This window comes from Saccostrea echinata, unplaced genomic scaffold, assembly GCF_033153115.1.
Source record: "Saccostrea echinata isolate AGI-Se365-2 ecotype Australia unplaced genomic scaffold, CSIRO_AGI_Sech_v1 ptg000034l, whole genome shotgun sequence".
NCBI lineage: Eukaryota > Metazoa > Mollusca > Bivalvia > Ostreida > Ostreidae > Saccostrea > Saccostrea echinata.
The window spans coordinates 1,185,722-1,205,124 of record NW_026889783.1 but is presented as its reverse complement, the minus strand read 5'-3'; the positions used below and the strand labels follow the sequence as shown (position 1 = coordinate 1,205,124).

The 19,403-nt window shown below is 33.7% G+C and overlaps 1 protein-coding gene across 2 annotated transcripts; it reads right to left on the bottom strand.

The window, feature by feature from the left end:
• LOC133199346 (cysteine-rich secretory protein LCCL domain-containing 2-like) lies at positions 1 to 4,539 on the bottom strand. 2 transcript variants are annotated; one of them, XM_061335154.1, is made up of 6 exons: positions 4,306 to 4,539; positions 3,591 to 3,815; positions 1,951 to 2,069; positions 1,723 to 1,820; positions 1,506 to 1,575; positions 1 to 85 (listed from the first exon to the last, which is right to left on the bottom strand). In XM_061335154.1, coding segments are annotated over exons 1-6 (666 nt in total). In that variant the 5' UTR covers positions 4,459 to 4,539; the 3' UTR covers positions 1 to 84. The 2 variants fall into 2 exon arrangements, with proteins under 2 accessions (XP_061191138.1, XP_061191139.1); XM_061335155.1 differs by lacking the exon at positions 1 to 85 and having other exon boundaries at positions 1,502 to 1,575; positions 4,306 to 4,524.
• Positions 4,540 to 19,403: the final 14,864 nt, after the last annotated feature.

The following is a 19,403-nucleotide window of genomic DNA, read 5'->3' as shown; positions in this document are numbered from 1 at the left end:
GTGGCGTTTATTTCAGATATATATACTGTTTATTAAGCAGCACCATCCTTTTGAGACCCGATATCACATACATGGTTAGGATTGTCTGAAATGATCAAAAGTTCATTATATCAAATTAAATTAATTAAGCATTGTTTACTTTCATATAATATCAGGTAATCAAGGCCGTAGCTAGGCTCAAATTTTTAGTGAGGCAATGGATCTGGGGGCCACCCGAGAGTCCCAGGGTAGTGTCCTGAAAGGGGAGGGGAGAGTTCCCGAATCCTGGGTTTTAGCAAATTAAAGACTTGATCTTTGAAAGTTTTCATGTTCTGAATTATTTTTTATATGTATATGCTTCTTAAACTATTTTGAAGCACCTGGTGAGATGATCGATTCACGGAAATTGAAACTGAAGTTGAAAGTATTAATTTAGTACAAAGACACACATAATTAATTAAAGTTCAAAGTAAAACTTTTTTCACTTTTCAGAAAACTCTGATTTTTTAGTGAGGCATATGCCTCACTTGCCTCAATGGTAGTTACGGCCTTGATTACGGTAATAATTAATCGGTTCCTTAGAATTACGCCCCGCTGCCAAATAAAACTTTCATTAAAGATACTGAAGCATCAAGGCTGATATTACAACATATAACGGTATGCTCACCCATTTCTTTACTAATAGTTAAGGACCCTCTATACACAAAAGCAGAAGTGTTTTAGGGGCACTGAGAAAAATAAAAATGTATTGCATGAAAGTGTGATTATTGAAGTTATCTATTTCTTTTTCAACATTGGGTACTTAGCATTAACCTCCAGGAAAAATCTTCAAAGGCAGCAAAATATTGATCACTTGTTTACTTAAGTGGGGGAAATGCATGCAAATAAAGAGTTCAGTTAATGTATCTTGGTCTATTAAAATATTAAGAATGTTTGAATTGATTACAAATTGAGTAATACATCGTAGCTTTCAATTTATTTTATTTTTGATCTAAGGGCGGATCACTCAAATGCATAAAAATACCACAGAATTAGAACTCTTTAGTGCGAAGTGTACAGAGGGTTCTAAAAGAACAAGTAGCTTTTTTTGGTGTGTATGACGTGATAACCAACATCGCAGCACGTGATAATTTGTGTAGGAACTATATACTTCCAGATTATAATCCTCATACACACCAAAAAAAAGAGAGACTTGTTCCAAGTACTAACATCTTACATCGAAATTACATATACTATAAACCTTTGATGAAAACCTAGCTCAAACTTAAAATTAAACTCCGTTCTGACATAATTTTAACCAAAAAGTAACATAACAAAATAGTTCAGATGTCACACAGAAGCGAAGCTGTCTTGAAATTGTAACCCCGAATTTTACAGGTAAAGTTATTTTTGACAAAACATTGGCACATATAAATATAAGTGAACACCTTTTCAATTATTTTCATACGACAACGAGTTAATTAATAGATAAGGTGTGACCACCCTAAATATATGTATGTTGATTTGGGTTTTAAATGTTAACTTACCAGACATCTGATTTTGTCATGGTGGATTTATAGGTGGCTGCGACACTTCTCCTTCTTCGACCTCTGAAATCTGAAAATGAGGTTACCAAAGGGTAATTATAAATTACACAATTGTTTGATCTAGCTAAAACAGATTGTGAGATAATGTTGGGATAAAGAGTCTTTTTTAAGTTAGTTGACTTTTTAAAGAATTATAGTATTAAAATTATCTACTGACCAGGACCGTAGCAAAGTCCCTGAAAACAGCTGTTTCCTGGAGGACACCTCGAGCACGCAGGGCCAGGGGTGTAAGGAGCCTGTCCTATGTAGTTACCCCTATAAACATTGCATTCGATGGAGTTTAACAAAACAACACCATTTTAAGTGTTCAATTTTTTTTTGTTTAAAATCACGAAAGTTTAAAAAGACAATAACAGTTATAAATGTCCGATTTCTAGAATCTTACTGGGGTGAGTAGAAGCAGACAAAGTACTGAGCGTTACGATAGACGCGCCCTCTACCGTCGGACAGGGCGTTACAGTAACTCATGGCACAACCAAGTCTGGAGGTCCGGGCCCAAACCATCTGTTCATAAAACAAAATATAGACCAGTGTTTTACTGTTTTACTGCGGAAGGGAAAAATCTTAGAGGCAAATGAAGAACACAGGACTATAAGGCTGGATATAATAAACTCAGATCATTAATTTATGCTAAAAGGAATTAGGGTAAAATAATGAAGACTTAAAGTCATAAATCCAATTTATACAGCATAATTATACGCCCCTCTCTAATATCCATGTATTTATTGAGCCCCCCTCGGTTTGTTTGTTTGTTTGTTCTCTTTAGGTAATAGATACTAAATTATCATTATAATTTTTTATTCCAAGTACAAAAAAAAACATGCCTCAAGGTTTCCTTTCAACATTTTACGATTTAATATCTAGTAAATTATAATACTACTAATAGTAATATTAAACTATTTTTCAATACCTCGAGATGCTTGATAAATAAAAGTTTACTCTTTTAAGAGATTACTGAAGAATAAATGAATATTTTAGACTCAGATATAAGTATATAAGTAAGTAAGTAAATGGTTTATTATAGTGACATGTGTTATATACAATTACAACAACAAATATACATATAATAGGAATTTAAGCATCCGTGCTTCTAAGCATCTATATGTCACTTTTAACAATATAACCTTCAATAAGAATACAGTGATATTACGCATTGCGTTTATTATAAATAATAGACTCACTGTCTGTAAGTATATGCTGAGTATATAAATTTTCCGGTTTGTCTTGGGAAATTTACTAAAAGAAATTCGGTTTTGTCTAAATCTGACATATTGATATCAACTGAAGTTGGTTTAAATCCAACACTGGTAAAAAGATTGCTCTAAAATTTTAAATATGATGTACAATGAAGCAAAAGGTGGCATTCATCTTCTAGACTATTTGAAGAACATAAAATATATACATATATGCATGATATTTTGTTTTTCGTACAGGCTTTTATAATACACATCTATAATAAATTTAACAAACTGTTAGCTTCCGTGTAGGAAGAATCAATGCTCGTTGTTTTTGTTTACATGAACAATAGTACAAGACTGGTGATGTGTTTCCTTGTAATTAATCTTATTAATATGATGGACTATATGTATATCACAACATTGATGTCAAATAGAAACCTATAAAGGGGACAGCACTTACGATGTTAACTGACCAAGAGCTGGTGATTAATACAAGGAAGCCGATATATCGGAAGTGTTCGTGTGGATTGATTGTCATTTTCGTCATTTAGAGCAGTAATGATTTTATACATGTATATCAATAACTGATAAAATCTAAAAAAGATTTCTAGACATATAGAAGATTGATGCAATACTCTATCGAAATGTCGATGGTTCAAGAATCCTATTAAAATCTGCGAGTACATTTGTTTAATGTCTTTTTAACATGTTAACAAGCGTTAACCTATGTCTCCACAAACTACCTGTTTACAACTTCCATGCCAATTCTGACGTTTCACTTCTTTTGATTTTAAAATATGACTCCCACTGAATGATGCAGAATTGTTATATATGTAAATATATTTACCTGGGTGTAATGGCAAGCTGCTCCACAAGAGGCGCTGCCGAACCTATATAGAGGGCGCTCGTTATACCATTGTCGCATGGATTCTTCGATAACGTAGCCACGGAATGGGGTGGGCCCAGTGCTGGAGAAAAATGCTAGGTTTTCCCCATATCCTCGCATTTGATGTTCAAACACGCACCTGTCCGCCCATCTTTGTGCGGCCCTCTCTAGAGACAGGTCATATGACTGAAAACAATTGAAACAAGTATTAAATACATAAACATTATTACGGTGTCTTAAGAAACAATTCACTTAAAGCTATATATGGCGTATCTGAGCTAAAAAATAAAAATACGAAATTGAGTGTAGATAAACATGATATATGTTATTTACGTTCAAAATATCATTTTGAACTTGAATAACTTCATGTTTCCATAGTTAAACTGACTTTAAACTGTGTCTGTTATTTAAATGCGGAGTCGGTAAATAAATCGGTTATTGTTTTAAATTTCTAATATCTTTGAAACATGATTGATTTAAATTGTGTAATTTACAGTAAAGTCCTATCTTTATATTAAGTAATAAAACAAATAGAAAGATCTTTTTAATTTTAGTAAGTCTGAACTTAAGAAAAATACGCCATATATGACTTTAAAATTTAGTTTTCTTGTTTAAGCAATAGTTGTGGGATGTTTTACTGGGTGATTTTGGTGGTTTATGCAGTAATGTACCTTACCATGTACTTCATGTCCGCAGCACCTTCCTGAGACCTGTAGAAGTTATGCCTCCGCTGTACATAACCCCTGTATTCCCTAATATCTACATACACAGCATCAAGTCCAAGAAACTGTACCACAGCCAATATAACGACGACCACCACTGAATGCATCTTGTCCAGATCCTGCAATAGAGACAAGTGTGTTGATCTCACGAAGTCAGTGAGGACAATGGTACCACTGGACAGTGGAGGACATTATTAAGTAACTGGTGTTTAGAATCATTTGTCACACGTGTCGTTAAGCGATATTTCGTGTCATGTTACATCTTTTTTTTGTGTTTACCATTTGTTCTCTTGTAAACAAAGTGAAAGGACATTGGAGAGTTCCTAACGTTCAGGAGGGTGACTTCATTCACGTCAGACCCTTGTGTCGCCGGGCGACGAAAGTTGTCGCGCGTCAATGTCCAACCTCATGCTTACCAAGTCTGCAGAGCGAGTTTCGAAAGTTTACTTCTTCGAATCAGTGTCTCCCACTGATGTTGACAACAAGACTCTTGTCAACATGCTTTGAAGAATCGAAGACTTTGGAACGAAAACTTCTCGTTCAGACACTTAGGCTGTTAACAACTTTAGAAACTAATTTACTTTACAAAGCACTTTTGGCATACAATGTTAGTTACATAACCCGGGGGTTCCAAGATCATAAAGTCATTTGAATTATAGTATATTTGACAATGCCAAGCATAGAAGAAGATGGATTAATACAACATTACTTTTCTCTTATAAGTCGAGTATTTTTCTTAATTCAAAAAGATATGTTGAGTTGTATTTTTCAATTTGTTCTTTTTCATTTACAGAGAGACTGTCGCAAAATTTTGCAAAGAAATATCTGGATACCTTAAAAAGTCATCGGTTTACTGAATATATATTTTCACTTGAAGCTCAAACAGAGTTAGTAAGTAAATACAATATCGATGCGAAGTTTAAATTACTTACGTTAAATATGCTGATTGTTGGAGTTTAATTTTTGTTCAATATTTAAGGTCTTTATATAGAGAGCAAGGATGAGCTAGGCGGAACCCTATCAATCTTCGGCCCATTGTCCCTACAAAATGTACCGATTGGTTGTCATGGCATCCCCGACTAATTAATTGATTAGCTGATAGGTAATTAAAAAAAGTTTTAGGAAGAATAAATGTTCGATCTACAACTGGTCGACAAAACACCCTGTATGTATACACTATTCAGGTTTAGTTGTTAACAACTTATCAAGACATTACGCGAACCACCACGGCTCAAAAAATCAGCTTGCTAGAGGTCTAAAAGGTCGCACTTTAACAGACATGAGTAATGACTGACATCTTTGTTTTTTTATACCTGATTCTCGTGTTAATTACAGAGACAGGTTATGATTTACTTTTATGCATCCGTAGTGAACTTTCTGAGGACTTTGGTGTCAAAGTTCGGGATGACAGAGAGAGTTCAGCAAGAAGTCACCCCTGCCCAGGTTTAATTTTAAAATAAGGCTTTTTAAAAAAAATATTTTCCTTACTGACTTGTTCTTTTTTTTAGTAATTAAAATGATGGTACAGATATTTGTGCTGAGGCAAGTAAGAACTGAATACTGCCTGATGGACGGTATAAAAGTTTTGGTTTGCATCGCAATTTGGTGCTTCTTGATAACAATAAAACAATCTCTATAATGTACTGATCGAATACAATAAGAATCTATACAATCAACTCTTAACCTATCACAGTTCAAATTATATAGGGTAATTTCTTCAACTAGTTAAAAGATTATGGTCACCGGGTAATAGATCTTTGAGTTTTTTTTATAGAAAATGTGGAGACATGCATTAAACATGAAAAACATCATAGGACAATTGCAAATATATATATACACTAAAAACAATTCTAAGGTCAAGTTTTGACAAGATGACCAAGAAACCTTGTGTTTTGTAAAAGATACTTTGGTAAGCTATACAGCTCCTAGCACTGAGTATTTGTACAAAGAGGAAAATTCCAAAAAAGACTGGTGTTTTCATCAAGTAGCTGAAATTCTGCAGTTTATTGGTTTGGGGAAAAAGACTAGAGAGTTAGAGTTCCAGCTCTCGGCATCTTCAAAACGAAACCTCAAAATGTTACTTGTTGTGTGCATTTAACACAATCTTGTAAAACCTACAGTTACTAAAACATTTCAGTGGTCATCCTAGACCTGAAACTGTTCACATTAAAAATAAATAAATAAGTAAAAATAGAAATTTATGTACGCACAGTATATGAATGCAAAAAAAGTATTTTATCTGCTTTAATTTTTTTTGCAAAACTTGCAACCCAAAAATGGCAATATTTTTTCAATGTGAACAATTCCAGGTCTAGGATTTACTTATTTATCCATTTCGTATGTAGTCTCGTATATAGCTTTCCAAACGCAGATTCATATATACTGAGGTACATAAATTTTTTATTTTTACTTATTTACCTATTTTGTGTATACTGTCTACCCACATATTTTTATTATCGCGTAAAATTTTTTTATTTTAATAATAATTTGTCAGAAGACAATACAGAGAGTAAAAAATGAGTCTTTTAAAAATGAAATGTGTAGATAACTTACAGTGATCATGCTCAAAATCTGATCTATTCATATATAATTTCATGTGGTGAAAAGAAAGTAAGTATATATATATATATATAAATATATATATATATATATATATATATATATATATATATATATATATATATATATATATATATATATATATATATATAATGCTTCAAAAAGTATATAGTAAGTATATAAAAGGTGTAAGTATACAAAACTCAATTTAAAAAATAGTTAAGTATAAATAACACATTTTTCCCCCAGAAATCAGCAATATTTCTCATAGATTTAGATTCAAATAGGTATTAAACTGAATATTGTTCGGCGTGTAAAAATGGGAGAAATTTGCAAGATTTTGTCACAATGTTAAAGATGTGTCCAACATTTTGTATAGAATGACATAGAAAACGACACAAAGTCGATCTAAGCACCAAAGAAAACTTACGATTTTATTATATTTTAGGGATTTATTATTTATGTCATTTCTATTCAAAATCAGTCAAAAGTAAATATCAGTCCATGCGTCAAATATTTGTTTGTGTTATATATGTATCTTTCAAAGGTTTACAAAACGCACTTCGGAGGTGATTTTATGTTTTGTATTTTCTTTAGAAGATATCGGTGATAAGTTGTGGTTTCCTTGCACCAGATTTTTTATCTCAATTTTTAAAGGAAGAGTATTTCCGTTATTCTAACATTGTTATGTTTAATGAATGACGGATCATAATCGATAAATCACTAAGGAATGAAAATTGGTCGGATAAAATAAATGCTACAGGAATAAATTCATTTCAATAAAGAAGCCATTTCAAGATAAGAAAAAAAAGAACCATTGGACAAAAATTTTCAACTGTCTTAGAATTACACTTTAACAGCAAGATTTTTTTTTTTTTTTTTTTTTTTTTTTTTTTTTTTTTTAAGTTTTAATAAATTATTGCTGCACATATTGCCATATTGCCTTTCAAATCTTTGCGCATGTGTAAATTGTATCCCATCAGTCGTATTGTGGTTTCACATGTCCACGTGTACTTTGTGACAAAAAGAATTGTGTGGTCTACCGCACATGATACCATTATAGCGTTAATTGTTCGGTGTCCAAATTCTGACAGGATCAAGACATTATACAAACTTATGTGAGATTACCGCACACGGATTTTTAACCTCGAAGTGCAATCTACCTTATCAATAAGCGGAAAATAAATAGTTTTTTTGGTAATCAAATTGATAATGAATGTCAAAGTGATAGATTTCTACAAGGCAACACAAAATTATTGATGTACAATGTACTTGTATGAATGTTTCATAACTTTATTCATTATTTATGATCATAAGTGATTACTGCGTGAAATGTTGTGAGTATTTTTGAGTATGTAATTTAAGTTGATAATTAATATGGTTAATGTTAAAATACGACTTTTTTCCAGAAAATTATCTTTAATTTAGACACATGTCATTCATATCGTCAAATATCATACATTGCATTAGCATATTGGTAAAAGAAAGGCTTCATGAGTGTTGATCATCAAATTGCCACAATGAACATCCGTCCATTAGAGAGGTCAATCTTGCTAAAAGACCATGTTTTTGTTTGGAAACTTGTTTTAAAGATTATGACAATAGTTAATTCCATGAATATGTCTATTCTATATGCATCAGTGAACTTGAAATAAAAGACACACCAGAGTCTGCCTCATCTGTTTCATATTTGGATGGTTTAATGACTATGGACAATAAGGGCCAACTAACAACTAAATTGTATATGTATTACAAAAGATTACTTCAGCTTTTCCATCATCAACTTTCACTGTTTATGTAGTAATGTTCCACTATCACCTGCATATGGTATCTACGTCCCCCAGCTTATTCGATACTCAATTGCAAGACCATGTTCGGAGTACTATCATTTTTTTTTACCGAGGCAGACTACTGACAGATAAGTTGATGTAACAGGGATTTCAACAACCTAGTTTAAAGTCAGCATTTTGAAACTTCTGTCGTGGTTATAATGACCTTGTTAGCAAATATAACCTTTCCTTGGGTCGTATTTTGGTTGATGTGTTTTATACCCATAGTAAGGCTTCTGTTTTTATACTTAATTTGACTAAGACATGTTCCATCTACCTGATCAATACAAAGGGCTCTCGGCGGGTGTGACCGATCAACAGGGGATGGTTACTTCTCCAAGGCACCTAATTCTTGGAATCTGTGCTCTATGCTCTGTGCAAGGATTTGTATTGTTTGTATTTTTTTTTTGGATCGATCACTGTTTTCTTCACCTTTTTCATTAGAAGGAGACAGAAAAACAGAAGAATGTAGCAGGAGAAATCCGAGGAAAAATTTCCGGAAAGTTCTAACAAGGATAAAGCAAAAAATGTAGCAGGAGGAAAAGTATCCAGGGAATTTTTTTACAAGGAGACACAGGCTCAGAGAAAATGTAACAGGAGGAAAAGTATCCAGGGAATTTTTTATAAAGGGGACACATGATCAGAGAAAATGTAACAGAAGGAAAAGTATCCAGGGATTTTTTTTACAAGGAGACACAGGCTCAGAGAAAATGTAACAGGAGGAAAAGTATCCAGAGAATTTTTTACAAGGAGACACGGGCTCAGAGAAGATGTACAGGAGGAAAAGTATCCAGGGAATATTTTACAAGGAGACACAGACTCAGAGAAAATGTACAGGAGGAAAAGTATACAGAGAATTTTTTACAAGGAGACACAGACTCAGAGAAAATGTAACAGGCGGAAAAGTAAATGTAAAAAGTAAATTTTGCTCAGACCAGGTCAACATGTGACCCATGGGCCTCTTATGTTAATTAAAGTATTTTGCGTATAAGAAATTCAATTCAGAATACCAGCATGAACTTAAAGAATTTAATGAACCATTAATTTTGTGAAGTTTAAAAAAGAGTGTTTTTAAATATCCGGCTCCTAATTGGTCCACAGATTTCCGAAGCCTTCTTGCACATCCACAGGATAACACATATCATATTCCAAAACATCATTTAGCTATTAAAATATGAGAGGAGTTCTGGGAACATGGCTATTTTTGTAGAAAACGTCTATTCCAACCCCTGAATTGGCGAAAATGGAAACTTCAAAACCTTATTCCAATCACATTCAGAAGGATATTATGGCTACTGTGTAAAATGTAAGAGTTCGTTTTCATTCAGGAGGCTAGTTGGGGCCAAACATTTAAATCATAACTTCTATCAAAACTTCATTTTGAAACAGAATTTATGCTTCTTTATTTTTTTTTTATTTTAAGACTGGTTATGAATTTATTACATGAAATACTGACATAAGAGGCCCATGGGCAACATGCTCACCAATTTATGTTGAACAAATCGGGCAATTTATGTAAAAGTTGATACAGGTATATTTGTGATAATTATGGACAGTTGCGAGCCTACAGTAACTGCCAACACCTACTTGTGGGTGTTGCTGTCTTGTGGCATCATCTAGTTATACAATATTTTTAATTAATCCATTAGTCAAATCTTTCAGGGATACAAAGACAAGAAAATGTATGTATTTTTTGGCCAAAATTGTAGTCTGTCTCCAATGGTTGATCGTATATTGAAAATTACTAAGTATATAAATATCTATTTACTATTTTAGATTTGACACAGTAGTTTTGAAACAATCTTGTTAAAAATTTTAAGAAAAAAAGAGGTCTTATTCTTTGGGGAAAGGATAACTTGAGTTTCTAAACAACAGAAATACATACAGATTTACACGTACATCACTAATTGCATGTATACTAAAACGTTACACAAACCCGGAATAAAGTACTTCAGCTCGGTTTGATTGGATGATAACGACGTCATACTCCTCCTATAACAGTACTAATTTCTGTTAATAAATTAACAATGGTAACGTTCTTCAAGCATTTGTAAAATTCCAGAGACGTTTATGAAGAATTGATAAATTAACCTTGAGACAATTCTATTAAACAGTCTATGCCAGGTAATTCATGTACAATAAAATAAATCCCCATGTCTCTACACCTGTATATTCTGGGTTAAAGATATAATATAGGTCTTCTTCCAATGTATTACATGAAGTATATAATGAAATATATTGAGATAACGAACAATAATCAGCTCAAAAGTCTATTGAAACAATAAATATCGGGAGAGAGCTAACAAGGACCTCTAAAAACACATCGGAGGTGGGATCAGGTGCCATGTAGGAGTAAAGTTTCCCCTGTCGAACGGTCACTTTGTCGTGTGCTTCTGCTCATTGTCATGATCGGGTAAATGGAAAAATCCGTCGATAATCTAACCAAGATATACATTTACCGATTCTCTCTTCGACTGATGCTATTATCTATTAGTACCAGATAGCCTCAACCGCTCTTAACAGATATATACAGGTTCTATGACTTTGCAGGAGAGTTCCGAGATTTGCTTCCTGTTTATCAAGGTGGTTTACAACCCGTAGCAACTCAGTAAATCAGTCACTTGCAACGAGGTATATTTTTTTCCATGAAGGGGACACTCCATGAATTAATTAATTCAATTGTGGGAAGCAGTAAATGACCAAGAAATCAAATCTTTGCCCCTTACAGTTCTAAATAAATAAGATGTGACAGACAGACAAATGCCGGATAAAGTGGTCCCAACGTGTCGCACTGCTCTGCAGGCGACACAGAAACATTACTGAAATAATGTTGTGGTCATCAGTATTTCAGAATTCTTTTATCCTCAGAAATTTGATGAGGGGAAAACTTAACAGTAATTGTACTCTTTTGACAGCATTTAACTGGACGCTTTTTATAGGGATTGAAATCATTTAAAGATTTTATTATTTATCTGAAATAATATTTAAGATCTACGAAATACATTATTTAAAATATTATTAATGCTTTTGTAGATTTAAAGATTATAACTATGCAATGTTTCTTTAAAAGTGAACTTGTTATCCCCTCGCGTATTTCTAAATTTCTTTAGCAGAAATAACAAGCATTCTGAGAGTATTGCATTAGCAATACTAGTCCCCTACCGGCAAGTGTAATCTGGTTCCCGTAAGAATTGAAAATGCCATAATTCCGTCAAAAATTAATGAAGCGGGAAGAAATGCAAACTTGATCTATAACTAATCAAGGTAAAGCCACATACCAAAAATCAGCTCAATATCTGCAAGCGTTTAGAAGAAAATTGCGGAAAACCCGTAAAAATTGAAAAGGCCGTAATTCCGTCAAAAATCAATGAAGCGGAACGAAATGCAAACTTGATCTGTAACTCATCAAGATACACTCACATACCAAAAATCAGCTCAATATCTGCAAGCGTTTAGGAAAAAAGTGCGGAAAACCAAGTGGGACAGACTGACAGACAGACAGAGGGACAGACAGACAGACGGACGGACAGACTCAGAGGAAACCTATAGTCCCCTCCGGTTTCACCGGTAGGGGACTAATAAATTCCGTGAAGATAATTTGAAAGATGAACTTGTTCTTGGTGACCTTTCTGTGACATTTCCTGATAATTAGATTTATTTTATATTGAAGCAGGATACTATTAAGCTGTATTTTGTATTTCAATATTATTGAGTTATCGCCTTTGTGATGTTTGTAGATTTCAGAGGTAAAGTATTCCAGGAATAATCATTGTTACAAGATAAGCTCAATCTTATATACATCTACATCTTTGTAGAAGAGGTATTTATTTTAAAATTTAAGAATGTTGTTCTTACTCAATTGATTATGTGGAAATTTTGATGGTCTTAATTTGCTGACATTTTTTGATAAGTAAATCATATAATTATGTATTGCTAATACATATAGTTGAAAATATGGCATCACTCTGACTCACGTCATTCTGTACCGACTCTGCACCATTGATGTTAATTTGTCCGTAATAACTGCAGGTCAATCAGCTCCTTTGCTTTCACTCTGGTTGAAAAAAATAAATTGTAACCAACAGCAACTTTGTAGGTCACCTGAGTCACTCAGGTGACCTATTGCTATCTGTTTTCATCCAACGTCGTCCGTCGTACATTTGAACATTTTCAGCTTTTTCTCTGCAACCGCTGAACCAATTTCAACCCATTTTGGCATTAAAAAAATGTATGAGTGAAGGGGAACAAAATTGTGAATTTTATGGTCCCCTCCCCCTAGGGCGTTAGGGGTGGGGCCAAAACAATCCAAAGTGCAATCTTTAAAAACCTTCATCTTTACTCCGGGACATCAAGCAATCAAACTTTTGGCACGATTGTAATAAGCATTGAACACTCTACCAAAGTTGTGAAATTCATGGCTCCTGGTTAAGGTGTTCTGGTGTAAGGGCGGGACTCAAATGATTATTTAGTGAAAGTGCATTATTTCTTTGAAAATCTTCTTTTCTGCTCTTAGGTATTTAGTAGATAAACCAAGTTTATAGTTATGATGAGAAAGGGCGCCTCTTCCAAAATTATGAATATCTTGGTTCCTGGATCAGTGGTTCTGGTGTTAGTGCTGGGCTCTATTGATCATATAGTGAAAACATATAAATTCTTTAAAGATCTTGTTCTCTCTCTATATATATACAAAGCAGATAAATTAGGTACACGGTTATGATGATCAAAGATGCCTCTTCTAAAATTGTGAAATTTGTTGCCCCAGTGAGGGGTTGTGCAAAAGGGGAGGGGCTCTATTGATTATATAGTGAAAGTGCATTATTTCTTTGAAAATCTTCTCTGCTCCTAGGTATTTAGCAGATAAACCAAGTAAATAGTTATGATGAGCAAGGGTGCCTTTTTCAAAATTGTGAAATTCATGGCCCTCGGTCAGGGGTTCTGGTGTTAGAGCGAGGTTATATTGATCATATAGTGAAATTACAGTGATTCTTTGAAAATCTTCTCCTGCTCCTAGGTATTAAGCAGATAAACCAAGTATATAGTTATGATAAGCAAGGACGCCTCTTCCAAAATTTTAAAATTTTTGGCCCTAAGGTCAGGTGCTCATGTGCGGGGGGGGGGGGTCTATTGAATACATTTTTCTGAAAATCTTCTTCACTGCCCCTGGGTACTTTAAAAGAAACATAAACGATGGTTATGATAAGCAAGAAAAAATTGAAATTCATAGCCCCGGGGTCAGGGGTTTGGGTGTTAAGGTGAGGTTCTGTTGGATATATAGAAGAAATGCATTATTTCTTTTAAAAAAGTCTTCTTCTCTAATCATACATGGCATGATTATGATGAACGAGAGTGCCTCTTCCAAAATTGTGAATATCTTGGCCCCTGGGTCAGGGGTTCTGGTATTAGGGTGAGACTATATATAGTGAAATGGATTCTATTTTTAAAAATCTTTTTCTCTGCTCTTGGGCATCTAGGAGGCAAACAGAATATATAAAGTTGTAATAAGTATGGGTGTTTTTACCAGATTTTGAAATTCTGTACCCTTTGGTCAATTTATTTATTTCTACTGAAAGAAGTTATTCCTATTCGCTATTCACCTATGATAGTTAATCACTGTAGATAATGTAACTGAAAAGATCAATTGAATAACGAAATAATACAAGAATTTTTTTTAGCATTTAATACAAAAATTACTTTCATAGTTTTTAAGGTCAGGTAGACTTTTAAATAATAAATAAATGAAAATGGGACAAAAATATCGTATCTTTGTACCTTAAATAATCCTCAAAAACTAAGAGAGGCAATGTGAGGGGGAATGATATGTGATAACTAATAGTGCTCTAGAATTATTGTTTGTTTAGTCGACATGAGGATAGTGACAAATAGGGGAAAGTACAGGCAAATAAATAGATAAACTTTAATATATGTTACTGAGTACTAAATTAATATTTTTCTGATCCCTGGTCATCCTATTTCTATTATTTTGGACAACATAGCTTCATTTTTCAGCATATTTTGCTTTAATCTGTGGATCGTTACATTATACTCAGGTGACCATTAGGGTCCTTGGGTCTCTTGTTTATCAATGCACTAGGGTGAGAAGGAGTATTCAACTATTAAAATATTGTAGAAAATCATTCATAAAATATCGCTGCATACTCTTGTTGCAATGCAGTTCTTTGACTATTACTGAAACAAAAAGTTGAAGACTTCAAGTTTCATTTTACGAAAAGTAAATTCATCTTTTTTACAAAGTGGATTTTATTTGATTTTTAAACAGTATTTTGAACATTATTTTACAGAGTACGTACAATTGATAGAAAATGTAATTTAAGACTTATGAAATGTCAACTATTTAGTAAAGAATATACACTGATGCCTCATAAAATATAATAAAAATTGAAAAATGGTACATACGTATATATTCATTATAATTATGTTTTATAGTATTGCTAAGGAAATAACAGTGAAAAATAGTGAAAAAGTCTATTATTGTAGGTATGGTAACAATTGTTTTCTCGGATATATAACTTTTTTAAGGAATTTCCCCATATTTTAATTCTAACTTATAATCGGTTACGTAAGAAATACTTAATGTCACATACAGTGTAGTTATAAGTAATAAGGTAAATGAATGTTGTGACACGAATGCCGTGTTTTTCTTTGAAGTTTGCTGTTCTGTATTAGCAATACAGAACGAGACAACAGTGGGCGGAGCTACTTTCCGTTCTGTATTAGCCCTGTATACTGTCTTGTATTAGTCTACTGTACTGTATCTAAAATACAGCACGGTCTAAAAACAAATCTGATTCAATTTATCAAAAACACGTACTAATAGTAAATGCTGTTTTTTTTCCCTATTATACCTTTTGAAGAAACATTTCCTTAAGCATGTAAAATGTCAAAATTTCTCAATCACTTTTAAAAATTATTCCACACAGAATCTACACGTTATTTCGTTTCGATCCAAACGAAAAGGAAAATTCGCAATTATGGAAAACATCCTATGTTGGATAAATTTCTGAAAACCCTTTTGCTTTCCCTGCTTTTTGTGTCCCCTTCAAAATAGTAAAGCCAATGGGTTCGCAGATGCAGCATACATTAGGAGAAATTCGCACTCCCCCTACCCCATTCTCCACTCTTCTCGTGCAAACTCAATCAAGTCCATTTTTCAGGGGTTTTTTAATTTCATCTTAAATCCTTATCGCTGACGACTGCCGCACATCTCTTTCACTTCGTTTTTTATGTCGCATTTTAATAAGAAAATAAAAATCCGTAACATCAAAGTCCATCGAAAAACTGTCTGTATCGCCTGTATGTGTATCTAGTTTAACTGAGATTTTAAGACCCCTAAAATAAATTAGGATCAATCTCCACCTACAACAAGGTTAAATCGTCCACCTTATCAATTAAGACTGACTTCAAGTATGTTACGTCTACCCCGTTGTCAAAACTAATCTGACTTAATCTTACCTTGTCCGTGGAAATATATATACTGCGGATGTATACTCCCCGTCGAGGCCTCATCTACAGAGAACAAACGAACTCTGGCGGAAGTTTGGATGCTACGAAGTGGGCGGTGCTTTTTTTTTATTGATCGTTTCACAAATCATTTAGAGAACTCGACAGGTTCTGTATCGTAGATACAAATTTGGGGGTGGAGACTCGTGCTACGCACTCGTCCACCCCTAAATTTGTATCTACGATACAGTACCTGTCTCGTTCTCTAAATAATACAAAAAATACAAGATGCCAACAAATGTTGAAGTTTCCTTCATTTTCTTCAAAATTATCACTAGGTAACTATGAAAACCAAACTTAATGACATTCAATCAAATATATCAAACGAATCACTGAAATATTATTTTCATCGCATATGGAAACAGTATAGAAACATTTTTTGTCGAACATCCTTTTTAGCTCACCTGATCGAAGGGTGTCCGGAGTTCGTCTGCCGTCTGTTTTCTGTAATGTGTCGTCTGTTGTCTCTAATTTTTTTTTATACAATTTCGACTCGAGAACCTCTGGGCCAGAAAAAATGAAACTTATGTGAAAGCTTCATTACAAAATGGAGATTCATTTTTTTTTCATAAATGACACTTGGGGCTAGGGCAGGGCCACAATATGCGATTAAAATCTCAAGAACAGTAAAGCCATGATTAGTCATATTTATATGGAAGCATCCTCAGGTAGTGTAGATTCAAGCTTGTTCAAAACATGGCCCCCGGGGAAAGGGTGGGGCCAAAATAGGCGATCAAAGTTTTTCATTGGAATATATAGGAACATCTTTAGAAATCTCCTCCTCAAGAACAGCAAAGCCTTGATTAATCATAATTATATGGATGCATCCCCAGGAAGTGACAATTCAAGCTTCGTCAAATCATGAATCCTGGGAAGGGCGGGGACACAATAGAAGATCAAGCTTTACATAGGAAGTTATAGATGAAAATCTGTAAAAATCTTACAAAGCCTGATTAGTTTAAATAAAATATAAATAAATATAGAAGCATCCTCATTTAGTATAGATTCAAGTTTGTTCAAATTATATCCGATCCCCTGTCCCTCCCATGTGGGAGATACACATAAATACACTCATTTGTCGATTTGAAGTAACTAGATTTCTTTGCTTTATCAAAAATATTTCAATTCGTGCTCCGTGAATCCAGCTATTTCCAAGCGGGAACCACTGCTTTGTGGAGATCTACTGTTCCTTTATCTCCACCCTTTCCAATGTACAGAAAAAATCATTCTGATAAAGCGGTGAATTTACATGAATTTTCAGATTAAATTGAATGCTTCTTATAAAATTTCGGAAAATTGAAAATTTTAACAATTTGAGACTCTAGTAAAATACAACGTAATATTTCTTTTTGTATGGTTAAAAGCGATCATAATTTTTATTATTTCGAAACAAAATACACAGAAATCACAAATCAACTACCATCTTAATGTTCATCTTAATTCAGTCAAAGTCTTTTCAACATCTTCTTTTTACGGTATACGATGACGTCTCTATATGAGTGAAAAATTCTCGAACGTCAAACAATATACAATAAATCAATCTCCCTATCTTATTCCATTCATATGTCGATTCGATATATCCCAGTGAACTTGAAATAAAAGACACTACAGAGTCTGTCACATCTGCTTCATATTTGGATGTTTTACTGACTACAGACGGTAAGGGCCAACTAACAACTAATCTGTATGACAAACGAGACGACTTCAGTTTTTCCACCGTCAACTTTCCTTATTTATACAGTAATATTCCGCTATCATCTGCAGATGGTGTTTACGTCTCCCGTCTTATTCAATACTTGTTCGATACTCGAGCATGTTCTGAGTCGATCAATTTTTAAACCGATGCGGGCTACTGAGAGATAAGTTGATGATACAGGGATCTCAACAACCTAGTTTAAAGTCAGCATTTTGTAATTCTATGATTGTTATCAATGACCTTGTAAGAAAATATAACCTATTATTGGGTCGTATTTTGACTGACGGGTTTCATACCGATTGTTAGGCCTTATTTTAATACTTAATTTGACTACGGATTATTCCGCCTACTTGATCAATACATAGGGCTCACAACGGGTGTGGCTGGTCAACAAAGGATGCTTACTCCTCCCAGACACCTGATCCCATCTCTGGAATTTCAAGGGTCTGTGATTTATGCCCTGTTCACTGATTTGTATTGTTTGTAGATTTTTTTTAGATCGATCATTGTTTGTTATCTTAACCTTTTTTCATTCGTATTATGATTACATATAGGACTGGATTTTACCAGTTTCCTATACAGTATATTTCGTTCCTACTTAGCATAGCTTACAGATAGTATATTAAGGTTTTCTAGGACTGAAACACCACCTATTCTTGCATAGCATAACATATAGGTATTAGGATTATCTTATAGGACTGAGGCACCGTCCATTTCTACACATATATAACCTATCATACAAGCATCAGGATACTAAACGACACTGAGAGTTCCTACAGATCAAAAAGATATCAGGATTACCATTTAGAAATGGGAGATTGTCATTTCCTTCGTAGTACAGTGTACAGGCATCAGAATGACCTAGGACTGAAAATACTGTCAGCTCCTGCACAGCATATCACATACATGTATGCTCCAGAAGAACCGATGATATTAATACACCAACTGTACAGTAAGTGTTTACTTATATAAGTATCATGATTATCTAGGACTCAGATTCTCTGACTCAGAATCATTTTTACAAATTTTTTTCAAAATCTTAAATTTATATTCACTACATCACCAAACTGTTGTTTTCTGTAAGTTTAAGGTGTTGGTTCAGTATTATTTAATATCTTTCGGATATTTGACATTTTGACTTAGTCTGAATCATGATCCCGGGACCTGTTTAGTTTTACAGATGTCAATACTACCTTAAACGAAGATGCTGCATGTCTTTCTCAAAATGATATATCATACTGATTTCAGTATTATTGATCTACTGCTAAGGTTCTGCCTCTCATTGTCTACAAAACACTATCATAAAGATGTTAATACTACCTAAAACTGATGCTACACGTCTTTCTCTGCACAACTTATCACACAGGTATCAATAGTACCCAAAACTAAAATGTTGCATTGTTTTCTCTACGTTATATATGATAATAGTTTCTATCTATGTCTTCTTCAG